The following is a 14,102-nucleotide window of genomic DNA, read 5'->3' as shown; positions in this document are numbered from 1 at the left end:
GCGAGGCTTGGCCCCTCGTGAGGGTCTTGAGCGCTTGTTGATGAAGATGGGCCGTACAGGGCTGCTAGCGAAGCCACGCTGTGGGCCACAGGCAGGCAAGTCTGGGGACCCCCATTCCCAGGACGCCGACAGTCACCATCTCATTTCTGGTTCACCATGTAACCATCAACAACTAAGAAAAAGTCAGAGAAAAAGAAAGAAGCAGACATAACGCCTATGACCTGGAAAACAGATACAGCCGCAACCTGGATTCGGTTGCCTGGTCTCTCCGTGTTTTGCTCGTCTACCTCCAATGTGGCTCACCGCGGGCACCGCAGCCTGAGCCGCTTCTATGCCTCTCCTCCTCCGGCCGCATCTTCTTCAAGTCGCCATTGCCTTCCTCGTGCCGCATCTGCTGCAACAGTGAGCCACCCGTCTGCGACCTTGAGCCACCGTTCGTGGATGGCCGGTCCCTGTTCCGCGGTGGCGCACTCCCAAGCCCGCCACGGCTGCGCACCGCTTCTGTCGCGGTTTCCGCAAGTCGCCGTCGCGGACGAGTCACCTCTGCCATGGCCAGGACCCAATCAGCCGCTGGCCAAGTTTACTACTGTGGTGAGAACCCCGAGCCGGCCATGTGCCCTCGCAAAACGCCGCCGTCCTGCATCTGAGCCGCCTCGCGCTTGACCCGTTGTGTTGCACTTGACTCGCTGCGTCGAGGATGAGCTGGCCGCACCCTCCGCTTCCCGCCTGTGAGCTCACTTGGCCTGTTTACAAATTGCCATCATCTTCATCACGACAGTCGCGCTAGACCGGTTCAGTTTGTCGTCGAGCCGCCCTTATGGACTTGACAGGCGTTGAGTTATTTCTGCTGCAACCCGGCCCAGCCCCCTTCCGCGTGCACATGCTGCCATGGGTAAGTCACCAGATCAATTTCGTGCGCCGCCGCAAGTTGCTAGCTCGAGGCCTGCAAGAATTCTGCCATAGTCTTCATGTGTACAGTGGCCGTGTCCAACTGCTACTCTGTCTGAGGCATACCAGAGCAAGTTTCGAGCCAGCCGACCGTAGCGCACTGTGTCAAATCTCAAAATGTATCAGGATCAAGTGCGTGGTGTGGCAGTACTATAGTACGGCTTTGCTATGAAAGAAAGATCTGATAGAAAAAGGAGCAGCTGCCGCATGATCCTCCGCGTCCACACCAGCCGATGAGGACAATCCATCAAATGAATGTGGTGCTAAGTATTGCTAATATGCAAGTGGTCAAAAGTCAAAATACCATGAATCAGCAAGAAAAGAGAAAAAAAGGAGGGGGATCCAATGAGGGTGAGGAGGTCCCGGACTCAACCTCGGCAGCCGTGGCCCGTCTCGCTTTCACTTTGCCTCGCCTCCACTACTGTCGCGTCTCCGGCTGCGCGGTGGGTCACCTCGATCAAATTTGCCGAGCTGCCGCTGGATCAAGCCTCTGCTTCCTCGCTCGTTGCAACCTCGTCAAAGCTGGCCGTGCCGTGAGCCGCCCCTGCGCACGGCCTTCCGCGCTGACTCGCGTCGTGCCGTTTCACCAAGGCCGGCTACCCCGCGTTTCTCTGAGCCAGTTAGAGCATCTCCAACAGCCGCGCTAAGCGCCGCGCGCAAAAAACCTGTTTACCGCGCGCGCTGCGGCTGGTTTTGCGCGCCTGCCTACGCTGGCTCCAGCAGCCGCGCTATAATGCAATGCACGCGCGTCGCTCCAGCAGAGCGCAAAAATACATCGCGCGCGACTCGCCGGGCATTTTGCATATATGATATTTTGGACAAAAATGAACATGTGAAATTTGACACAAACAAGTTGATGAATAAAAGTTCATGCCCACAAGTTCAAAATCATGCCCACAAGTTCATCCAACCAAGTTCAAATGCAAACTAAAGTTCAAGACATGAAAGACACATCAATCTTCATCTTCCTCGTCTTCGTCTTCGTCCTCATCTTTCGAAGACGACTCTTCCGCCTCCGAAGATGAATCTTCCTCCCTCTCCTCATCACGCTCAAGTTGTGAGCATCAAAGTGTTCTTTCATTCTCCCCCAATACACGTCTCTACTTTGATCACCTCCAATGAATGGATCCCTCGACACTTGCAAATAAGTATGGCATAGTAACTTGTCATTGTAGGTTGAGTAATTGCCCGCTCTTCCTTTCAGCGCCTCGACAATTCCCTCACCCTCCTCGTCCACCTCAAACTCATGGTCTTCGAAATGGATGTCATTGGTTTGAGACCAATGCGAATTGTTGGACCCAACACCCATAGTGGACATGTATGCATCATCATTGAGACTATAAAGTTTTTTGAACAATGCAAATAAGCTATCTATATGTGATGATGATGCATTGAAAAAATAAGAAGAAAAAAAATTGGAAATTTTTTCACCTTGGGGGCATTTCATCGAGCACGTGGTGCGCGTCGGCGGCCGGCTCAACGAGTGAGCTCGCCGGCGCTTAGGTAGCCGCCGCGGTCGTCGAACGCCCTGCAAACTTCTTTCCCCTCGCCTTCGTGGTGCCGGAGCCGTCCGCCGCCTTGTTTTTCTTCGCGGATATTTTGCCCTTCTTCATCCGCGCCGCATTGGGGACCTTCTTCGACGGTGCGGCGGTGGCACGGGACGGCGCCGGCGCGACGCCACCCGGCGCCATGGTCATCCGCGGCGGCAAGAAGAGGCTGCGCAAGAGGCCGATGCTCGGCGGAGCTCCGGCGGTGGCGACGCCAGCGCTTCCCGCGCTAGGGTTTCTGGCGGCTGCGGCGGCGGCGGCGGCGGCGGGGGGGTCGCGGCTGTACAGCGGGGTGAGCGGGGCGCCGGTGTGCGCGTCCATGGGTGGGTGGCAGGGCGCTGGCGCCGGCCCGCGCGGGGCGTAGGACGAGGAGAGGAGAGAGTGCGGCGCGAGCGCTCGAGTGTGCCGCGCGCTATAGCTGGCGGTCGAAATACGCCGCGCGGGTAAGTGTTTTCAAGCACGTGCCCAACCCGTTATAGCACGCGTGCCGTTTTTGCGTGCCCGCTGGAGCGACCCGCCGCGTTGCGCGCGCTAAAATGGCCTAATTTGCGGCGCGGCACTAGTTTAGCGCGGCTGTTGGATATGCTCTTAGAGCATCTCCAACAGGCGCCCAACGCGGCGCGTGCAAAAAACAGCTTTAGCGCGCGCCCATCGCCTGGTTTGGCGCGGCGCGCAGCGCCCGCTCCAGCAGCCGCGCTAAAATGCAGCGCGCAAAAAATGAAGCGCGCACACAACATTTTTTTTTAATTTTCAAACGCATAGATAAAATAAAAACTAGATAGATTGCATAAATAAAAAACGATACAAAGGTATTTTACATCGGTGCAACTAGATAGATAGTTCGAAAGCATAGATAAACTACGGCGCAACTAGATAGAAACTACTCTAAGTCGCTATCATCATCACCATTATCATCCTCGGCGGTGTCGTCCGAGGTGTCTGGCCAGATGTCCAGCCACCGATCATCGTTCGCCGCGAAGAACGACTTCCCACCTGCTGCAATGATGTCGGACTGCGCATTCGCCAACGCCTTCCGCTGTCGCCTTTCCAGCCGCGTCTCGCGGCGCCTTCGCGTGTCCTCCTCGCGGCGCCTTGCCCAGTAGGCCTGCTCGTAGGCGACGTCCTCCGGGTGGCGTTGGCGCCACTCTGCCATGACCTGCTTGTCCTCCTGGGCGACGAGGAGGCGGCGTTGCCACTCGGCGTGCTCCGCACGGTCTTCCGCCGTGTTCAGATGAGGCAGAGGGGCGAGGTTGAGCGCTTGCTGGAGCGTGTACACATCTTGAAAGTTCATTTGGCCGCGCGGCCGGCCTAGGCGCCACGCCGCCGCGTCGTACGCGCGGGCGGCCTCGCGCGCCGTCTTGTACATGCCGAGGCCGAGCCGGAGTTCGCCGGAGCGTATCTCCGCGGTGTAGCAGCCGTTGGGGCGCAGGCGGATGCCGCGGTAGCCGGATGCTCCTCGGTGGCGCGGCGGCATGGTGGCGCGGCGGTGGCGGGGCGCTGGAGCGGCGCGTGGCAGAGAGGGAGAGGAAGAGAGGAAGAGGAAGTGTGGAGAAGCGCGTGGCGAAGCGGCGCGCCAAATCTTGCGCGCGAGCTGGCGCCTTTTCACGCACGCGCGCAAACGATTCCGGCGCGCGCTTGTTTCCCGCGGCCGCTGGAGCGCGGCAAACCGCCCCGCGCGCGATAAAAGCTGGGTTTACCGCGCACGCGCGTCGTTTGGGTCGTCTGTTGGAGATGCTCTTACTGCGCTCCACTCCAAATCATCGTTGGTACGCGTCTGAGCCGCCCCGGCTCCGTACGCCTCGACGTCCACAACTTCTATACGCACCTGCTACGGGCTCGTGTTGCTGCGTCTCATCACGCCCGCACTCGCACGGTTCCGCCAGTGCCGGCTCTGCCCCCTCGCCTCGCCTCGCCGGTCCATACTACACTGAACCGCCTTGCCGGGACGTCTTGAACCACCAGCAGCATTGAGCTGCCCCGGCCTACGCAGGGCAATCTGCTGCTGAGCCGCTGCTCACTTCCACCTGCCAGAGATGCCTCCATGGCCTCCTCCGCCTCACTGCCGGAGTGGGCGCCGAGCCGCACCAAGTCGCCCTGCATCGAGCCACTGCTAGAGAGCCGCCCCGCACCTCCGGGTTTCCTGCATCGAGCTGCTACTGGAGAGCCGCCCCGCTCCTCCGGGTTTCCTCGTGTCGAGCGCCGCTTGATCCGTAGACTGGCCCTCGCGAGCCCACGGCTGACTGGCCCTCACCTCGCTTCAGAGCCGCCCCAACTCGAGTCACCGGCCGGCTCTGCCTCACCTCGCCTCAGAACTGCTACCCCAGTCGCCCCCGCTTGGTTTTCTCCCTGAGCTGCTGCGCTGTTGCATGTTCTCCTGCTGGCTGCTGCCTGAAGAAAGGGGTCGGATTTAAAAAAAAAGGGGTCAACATGACCCGGAGGATCACTTCTGAGCCGCCCAGTGTTGTGCTTTTAGCTGCGACCTCTATCATCATTGCTGCAACCCTACGGGTGATAATTTTTGGTCAAACATGTCAGGTGAAATCCATCCTGTTAAGTTTCTATTAATGCATTTTTATTTTCTATGAGAACAATTACTCTCGTTTGTGCAAATTCTTATGCAGAATTCATAATGGCAAAGGCATCCATTAAACTATGGCCCTTGCATACATCGGATGGATCAGTGGACATGGTCTTTTATAACCCGTCGGGATTCAACATATTTCAGCAATCCGCTGTTCAACTATATGCCGGTTCATATCACGGTGAAGTATGGAGAGTCTCAAAGCAACTCCTCGAGTAGTCTTAAAACTCAGGGGCTACAATGACATGACTCGGCGGAATTGGCCTGTCTCAGTGAATTCAAGAACCCCAGGACGTTGAAGGGGAAGATAACCCGGTCCCGGAGGCTGCTGCCATATTGATGAAATTTAAAGGCCGTCAGAAAAATTTCCGGCTCAAAATGAAGATTTCGGTTTAAAATCTGGTTCAAGGGAAATCTGCCTCTCATAAAGCTATGAAGCTCTCAATATCCGTTTTACAATTCCGGTTCAAAAGAATCCATCTCTGCAAGTTCGAGTTCTCAGAAAAATTAAAGGTTGCCAAAGAGAACTTGCTGCCATGATGTGCGGTTCAAACATGGGCATCCTGTCTTATGGGCTTATCTTATGATGGTCACTTATGGGCTTCCTGCTCATTGAGCAAAGCTGTGAATATCCCTCTTGATCCGGCTAATGCGCCACACTTACAAATCACTTGGGGGCTCCCTGCTCATTGAGCATAGTTGTGAATATCCCTCTTGATCCGGCTAATACGCCACACTTACAAATCACTTGGGGGCTTCCTGCTCATTGAGCGTAGCTGTGAATATCCCTCTTGATTCGGCTAAAACGCCACAAACCACTTGGGGGCTTCTTGCTCATTGAGCATAGCTGTGAATATCCCTCTTGGTCTGGCTTACACGCCCTCCTTACAAAGCACTTGGGGGCTTCCTGTTCAAACATAGGTGTATTCACCAAAGAGAACATAGTGTTACTACCCTTGTGAACTGGTTGGAACACCAGGTGTATTCACCAAAACATTCCGGGTTATCCTGCTTTGTAGAATCTGCCACTCCGCTCGGGTAATCCTGGAATGACTAGCCGAACTCTTGACAGTCAATCTTACACAGACCCTGAACTTGTCATGTGAGGCCGGATTCACAAAGTGTAAAAGGTTAACTCAGTGGCTTGGCGGCCCATGAAAGCCTTGGAGCTTTAGGCTTGCCGGCCTATGAAAGCCTCGTTTTCTCGATTTTGATTCGTTATCTTTTCCTGAGCATTTTTTGGGATTCATATATTTATGCCATATTAACATATGGCTTGAGACAATTCAGGCCATGTAGCCTTAACTATATGACTCATAATTGAGCATATTGGGTAAATAACCCGCCCTGATAGCAGACTATAAGTTGCCAGGATATCTTTGCCTTGAGCAATCAAAATCTTGATATTGCATGCCTACGGGTCAACACACACGACGGATTATATTATTCAAATCTTGAATAGCCAACATGGCTGGATTTTTATTATGGTTATCAATAACCAGTATTATGATTGAGGTTTTCAAAGTCGCTTTAAGCGCAATGGCTATTATTTTATCAATGGATATGATTTATTCTACAATGGAAGGAATAGTCCCGAGTCGCTGCAGGCTTACGACCCGACACTTGGGGGCTACATTATTCAAGTTGAGATTACATCAAATATGCAAAGTCCCATGTCACTGCCAGCATGCACCATGGAACTTGGGGGCTAATGCAAAGTCATTTTTACTTGCCTTATTGAAGACCCGACTCATCACACCGTAATAAGCCGGCCCTTGGGGGCTACCAATTGCGCCTGTCAAAAATTCATGGTACACAAACCTTAATCCATTATATTGAAGGGTTCATTGCTCAGTTGGTAGAATACAAAGCTCTTAACCTTGTGGTCGTGGGTTCAAGCCCCACGATGGAGGCTACATCATATGATGTTATTTTCAATGAAGTATATATAAAGTCCCAGCTCAGTATTATCTTACTAAGCCGGCCCTTGGGGGCTACACATTGCTGTTCAAGTCTACATGATCATATCTACAAAGTCCCTGCTCATTATTGCATAAAGACCCGTCCCTTGGGGGCTACGTTGGTGGAAGTTTTTTACGAGCTTAAGGCAATTACAAGTCTCAGGTTGCTGCAAGCATGACAACCGGGCACATGGGGGCTTCATATGTGGAATATTCAGTTTATGACTAGTGCATGATATGAACAACCCGGATTTCTTCAAGGTTGTGACATTTATATTAAAGCAAGTCTTAAGAGGTTACTACGCTCCCTTCTTAAGACTTGGGGCTACAAGTGCTATGCATATAAGGGAGGTACATTTTCAAGCTTGGTGTTAACAACAATTTCGACCCGGTGCCATCAATATTTACAAGTCAAAAATTTGGCAATGATAAACCAGCAAGTTTTTCATCTTTAAGCCGGCTGAAGATCAGATGAGTATTTCAAAGACCAATATTTTTGTTAAGCATTGGGAGCTGAGTCAAATGAATTATTCTTCACCTTTTTTCTCTGTGAGAAACCAACGTCAGCAAATTGATTATGAAGCTGGCCTATTGACCCGGATTTTCTAGAAGAAGGAAATGAAAATTGGAATTAAGGATGATCAGGTGCCGGCTTACGAGAATTTTTAACCCGGAGCACAACTTGTCAAGTTTGTTTTGTGTTTATTTTGCAGGATCAATTTAACATGGATAAATCCAAATTAAACTGGGGGCTAATGTCGGGGATATACCCTGCGGTATGACCCGGCTGGAGATATGACCGGCTGGGACTTGGTATTTCATTGATGACAAGGCAGATTATAAGCCAGATTGTAAGCCGACAGACAGTTACAAGGCAGATTGTAAGCCGGCTGATACGTCCATTTTGCATCATGCTTTTATATCGATATTTATTGCATTATGGGCTGTTATTTCACATTATGTCACAATACTTATGCCTTTTCTCTCTTATTTTACAAGGTTTACATGAAGAGGGAGAATGCCGGCAGCTGGAATTCTGGGCTAGAAAAGGAGCAAATATTAGAGACCTACTCTGCACAACTCCAAAAGTTCTGAAACTCCACGAAAGTCAGTTTTGGAATATATTAAAAATATTGGCTAAAGAAAGCACCAGAGGGGGGCCACCCATCGTCCACGAGGGTGGAGGGCGCGCCCCTGCCTCGTGGGCCACCTGGCAGCCCCCCGATGCCCATCTTCTGGTATAAGGTGTCTTCTGCCCTGGAAAAAATAAGGAGGAAGCTTTCGGGACGAAGCGCCACTGTCTCAAGGTGGAACCTTGGCGGAAACCAATCTATGGCTTCGGCGGAGCTGTTCTGCCAGGGAAACATCCCTCCGGGAGGGGGAAATCGTTCACCATTGTCATCACCATCGATCCTCTCATCGGGAGGGGGTCAATCTCCATCAACATCTTCACCAGCACCATATCCTCTCAAACCCTAGTTCATCTCTTGTATCCGATCTTTGTCTCAAAACCTCACATTGGTACCTGTGGGTTGCTAGTAGTGTTGATTACTCCTTGTAGTTGATGCTAGTTGGTTTATTCGGTTGAACGTCATATGTTCAGATCCTTCATGCATATTAATACCCCTCTGATTATGAACATGAATATGATTTGTGAGTAGTTACTCTTGTTCCTGAGGACATGGGAGAAGTTTTGTTATAAGTAGTCATGTGAATTTGGTATTCGTTCAATATTTTGATGAGATGTATGTTGTCTTTCCTCTAGTGGTGTTATGTGAACATCGACTACATGACACTTCACCATTGTTTGGGCCTAGAGGAAGGCATTGGGAAGTAATAAGTAGATGATGGGTTGCTAGAGTGACAGAAGCTTAAACCCTATTTTATGTGTTGCTTCGTAAGGGGCTGATTTGGATCCACATGTTTCATGCTATGGTTAGGTTTACCTTAATTCTAATTTCGTAGTTACGGATGCTTGCGAGAGGAGTTAATCATAAGTGGGATGTTTGTCCAAGGAATGGCAGTACGCAAGCACCGGTCCAACCACATATCAAATTATCAAAGTAACGAACGCGAATCATATGAGCATGATGAAAACTAGCTTGACGATAATTCCCATATGTCCTTGGGAGCACTTTCCTTTATATAAGATATTGTCCAGGCTTGTCCTTTGGTACAAAAAAGGATTGTGCTACCTTCCTACACCTTGTCTACTTTTGTTACTTGTTACCCGTTACAAATTACCTTATCACAAAACTATTTGTTACCGATAATTTCAGTGCTTGCAGAGAATACCTTATTGAAAACTGCTTGTCATCTCCTTCTGCTCCTCATTGGGTTCGACACTCTTACTTATCAAACGGACTACGATAGATCCCCTATACTTGTGGGTCATCAAGACTCTTTATAGTGTCATTGCCGGGGAGTGAAGCGCCTTTGGTAGGTAGAATTTGGTAAGGAAAAGTTTATATAGTGTGCTGAAATTTACTGTCACTTGTTACTATGGAAAATAATCCTTTGAGGGGCTTGTTCGGGGTATCATCACCCCGACCAGTAGATCAAAGAGTTGCTCCTCAACCTATTGAACCTACTGAACCTACTGAAAATGTTTACTTTGAAATTCCTTTGGGTATGATAGAGAAACTGCTAGCTAATCCTTTTACAGGAGATGGAACATTACATCCCGATATGCACCTAATCTATGTGGATGAAGTTTGTGGATTATTTAAGCTTGCAGGTATGCCCGAGGATCTTATTCAAGAAGAAGGTCTTCCCTTTATCTTCGAAGGGAGAGGAATTGACATGGTTTAGGCTATGTGATGATATTGGATCATGGAACTACAAACGATTGAAATTGGAATTTCATCAGAAGTTTTATCCTATGCATCTGGTTCATCGTGATCGTAATTATGTATATAATTTTTGGCCTCGCGAAGGAGAAAGTATCGCTCAAGCTTGGGGGAGGCTTAAGTCAATGTTATATTCGTGCCCCAATCATGAGCTCTCAAGAGAAATTATTATTCAAAACTTTTATGCTCGGCTTTATCTCAATAATCGCTCCATGCTCGATACTTCCCTGTACTGGTTCTTTTTTATGAAGACTATTGAATTCTGATGGGATTTATTGGAAAGAATTAAACGCAACTGTAAAGATTGGAAACTCGACGAAGGTAAGGAGTCAGGTATGACACCTAAGTTTGATTCTGTTAAATCTTTTAAGGATACTGATTTTTTTCGTGAATTTAACACTAAATATGGACTTGACTCTGAGATAGTAGGGTCTTTCTGTGAATCATTTGCTACTCATGTTGATCTCCCTAGGGGGAAGTGGTTTAAATATTGCACCTGCTGAGATAGAAGATATTGATGTTACAATTAAGCTTGCCAATAGAGATACTATTTCATCAATTGGGATTGTTAGAGATGTAGAAGTCTTGTATGGGAAAGTTAAATATCCTACTGATTTTCTTGTTCTTAGTTCCCCACAAGATGACTTTTTGTGACGCCCAGATAATTAAGCTACAGTAAACCTCTACTGATGATGCCACATCACCTCTGTCACTGTCTAATCTCGCGTTGGATCAAAACTATTCAAATTCAAATTTCAATTTTTTTCAAACAACAAAAAATTTCAAACATTAAAACAAAAATGTTCGGAGTGTGCCAATTAAGGCCTAGGTATTTATGGTGAAGAAATCACGCTTTTACAAAGTGCCTAAATACTTTAAAACGAATTAAAACAGTAAAGGAAAGTAATAAATAAAAATAGAAAACTAAAAACCAAAAGAGGAAAAGAGAAACCCCCTCCCACTAGGCTTTGGCCCAGCAGGCCACCAGCCCAACTGGGCAAAGGCCCAGCTGGCCAACCCCACTCCTCTCCTTATCACCTCACCCCCGCAACCCTAACCCCCCCCCCCACGCACCCACTTCCCCCACCCCCACATCGCCCGCTCCTCCCCCCTCGCTCTGAATCTGGAACGGGAGGAGCCCAATCCCCTTCGCCCTCGCTCGACGCCGACCGCCGCCTAGACCTCGCCGGAGGCCACGTCGCCGGAGCCCCCCTCGCCGGACTGCCTCCCCAACGCCAACGTCCCCGACCTCCTTCCCGCACCCCACTGCCCGTAACCTATGAGCCGCTATGAGCCTCGCTCCCTCCCCTCTCCCGCGCATGACCCGCCTGCCCGCACTGCGCGCGCGCTCACGCTCGTCGCCGCGGCCACCGCACACATGCGCGCCGCCCCGACCCCACCTCTGCTCCTGCCGCGTGCACGCCGTCGCCGCTCGTCGCGTGCCGCATCGCCGCTCCCATGCCCACCCAGTTGTGCTGCTCGTCGCCTCGCCGCTGCCTCACGCACGCGCATGTGCTCGCGCCACCCGCCACCTCGCTGTCAGGGCCGGATTTTCGGGGATATAATTCCCAGAAAATGGTCCTTGTGCTCACCAGCCCCAGGATTACTATTAGCTGATGAGGCACCAACTTGATACAGAAATTCCAAGCAAGGTACAAAAATATGTAGTACAAGACTATTCTGGCCTGTGAGTACAACACAAGGTTTCTAGTGGTTGATGGCGGAAGCGGTTGGTGGTTCATTAGTGTCTATGGGACTCCATTTCCCACAGGAACAGCTGACCAGGATAACTCCTATCTTCGCGAGGCTGCTATCATCATTGCGTAGGTTCCGGGGTTGTCATCGCAACGCTCCTCTCCATGCAAGATATCTGGCCAAGACAATAGACAGGGACAAGCCAGTGAGTACTTTGAATGTACTCGCAAACATTGTGAACACAGGTATAATATAACAAATAATAATCAAGCTTTGGAATATCCCATGATCACAACTTCAGTCACGAAATAGAAATCCAAGATACACGCAAGCAGGTTATTCATGTCAACTATGGACATGCTATCAGGGAGTAGAAATAGAATGCACCGATCGGGTGTCTGGAGCGACACCTCAAAAGGATAATAATATAAAGCATGCCTCAGTCGGGCGTCTAAGCGACACCACATAAAGGGCTTATAAGTAATTTAAATAACAAGCATGCCACAGTCGGGCGTCTGTGCGACACCACAAAAAGGGCTTATAAGTAATTTAAATAACAAGCATGCCACAATCGAGCGTCTGTGTGACACCACATAAAGGGCTTATAAAGTAAATAAATAACAAGCATGCCGCAATCGGGCGTCTCTGCGACACCACATAGAGGGCTTATATAAGAATAATCACAGTGAATATCCAGGAGGTAGAACCGTCCCAGGGATACTCAATAATTCAAATAATGTAAATGGTTAGTCCATAGTAATAGTAATCATAATCATCATGAGTCACAAGTCACGATCCATGTTCTGGTTTAGTAGTTTTTCCTCCGAAGACCGACACTAAGACCAACACTTGACCCATCCCAGACTGTAGTCCTTACCCATGGACACGGCTATTCGAATAGATGTAATCTCTTCAGAGGGTGTACTCTTTACCCATGAGTAACGGATTTCTTTAGTCCATCGGGACTAATTCCGCCCACGGTCTTTTAGTTGAAAACACACCTGACCGCACACACCAGCCTAACTTACCGGTGTCTGGAATCACCCATGACACCCGTTAAGCAAAATTCTAAGTGGGGAGGCTACAACCTCGACTAGCATGGGATCACAAAATTTATAACACGCGCAAACTAGGGGAGCTACCCCCTCGGCTCCAACCGGAAACACCCATGCCCCCAGACCAGGTGGCATGCCTACCGGATGCAGCCGGTATCTTCCACCATGGCCTCTCTGTACGGTGTGCGCTAAGGGAGGGGTTGACAACTTACTGGACCGTACCCTACCTGTGGCAAGGACAAGTGGTAGTACGAAACAATTATGGGGGTTACTGGAATGAGACTCGATCTATGGTCAACTCAGGAGGTTTAAGTATTCCCTGCATGATTAGCATAATAAATATATTTCAACCAACAGACAGAATCACCACTCATCATACCTCGTCATGCCATATCGGACACAACCGTCTCGACGAGGAACTAGAGATAAGCTCGTGTCTACCCGAGACAGAGACTTTCCATGATTCCTTCCGGTAGGCATGAAAGGCATACGAGGGTGAGTACTATCACAAGCATATCCATTTCCAACATTAAAGAATCTTCATTATGCACTCATGCGTATGATCATATCATCACACAAAATAACGAATGCTCCATGTCAAGGTGGTGTTGTAACCGTATCAAACAACACACAAAAATATTATGCCAAGGTTCAGAATGCTTGCCTTCAAGAGCATGCAAGTGGGGTGCACTTTTTGGGAAGTTGCCTTCTTCTTCAAAATCCTATTTTATGAAAATTTGAATTAACACATAGTTTCAAAACAGTAAAAAAGTTGTTTTGGAAAATTTTCAAATAAATATGAAAATAAACTAGAAAAAATTTGAGAAATAACAGAAAAAGAATCAAATCAATTGGACTTATATTTAAAAAGTTATAGCTAGTCAAAGTTTAGTCAAAATTCTGTTTTTTTATAAAAACCAGAAAAAGAAAACTGTTCGGGGAGCTTACGATTTTTGCTTAGCGAAGACGTATTCGGTGGAATACGCTTCCACTTAAACCACGTTTCGGCGGGGCTGGGTCACTGATAGTGGGTCCCTTGGGCCCACTGGTCAGGTTTGACCAGTGGCCCGCGCCTCCTTTCTCCTCTGGCCGAACAAAGGCGGGGCTCCGGCGATCGCCGTCGACGAACGGTGGCTCCCCACGGGACTCCGAGGGCAGGGATGGATCCGCCAGTCCAGGGCGGTCCTCCCAGTGGTTGCTAGGTTGGCGGGGGTGGAGGGGGTCGCCGGCGGCGCGCTCTGCGGTGGAGGTGGCTTCGGGAGGATTTGGGGTTTCGAGCTACGGTGGCTCCCCGTCCAAGCTGAGAGGTTGGGTGGCTCCGCAAGGTCGAGGGGAGGAGGATGGAAGCATGGGAGAGGTTAGGGGGCCCCGGTACTGGCCGGATTTTACCGGACCGTGGCGGCGGCTGAACCTGCCGGAGATGGGGAAGATGATGGCCTTCGGCCAAGCTAGAGAAGAAGGGGGCT

General features: G+C 49.9%; 1 protein-coding gene across 1 annotated transcript; it reads right to left on the bottom strand.

The window, feature by feature from the left end:
• Positions 1-3,375: 3,375 nt before the first annotated feature.
• On the bottom strand, positions 3,376-3,969 carry LOC147974582 (uncharacterized). The gene has a single exon (XM_087520086.1). It carries the CDS (start codon positions 3,967-3,969, stop codon positions 3,376-3,378), a length of 594 nt encoding a protein of 197 aa, XP_087376212.1.
• Between the last annotated feature and the right edge of the window lie 10,133 nt (positions 3,970-14,102).

The sequence above is a fragment of the Triticum urartu genome, chromosome 4A, assembly GCF_056163025.1.
Source record: "Triticum urartu cultivar PI428250 chromosome 4A, HENAU_Tu73, whole genome shotgun sequence".
Taxonomy (NCBI): Eukaryota; Viridiplantae; Streptophyta; class Magnoliopsida; order Poales; family Poaceae; genus Triticum; species Triticum urartu.
This window is presented reverse-complemented; position numbering and strand designations above follow the sequence as displayed.

Coding starts and splice junctions, on each gene's coding strand:
- LOC147974582 (XM_087520086.1), bottom strand. CDS start 3,969: ATGCCGCCGCGCCACCGAGGAGCATCCGGCTACCGCGGCATCCGCCTG.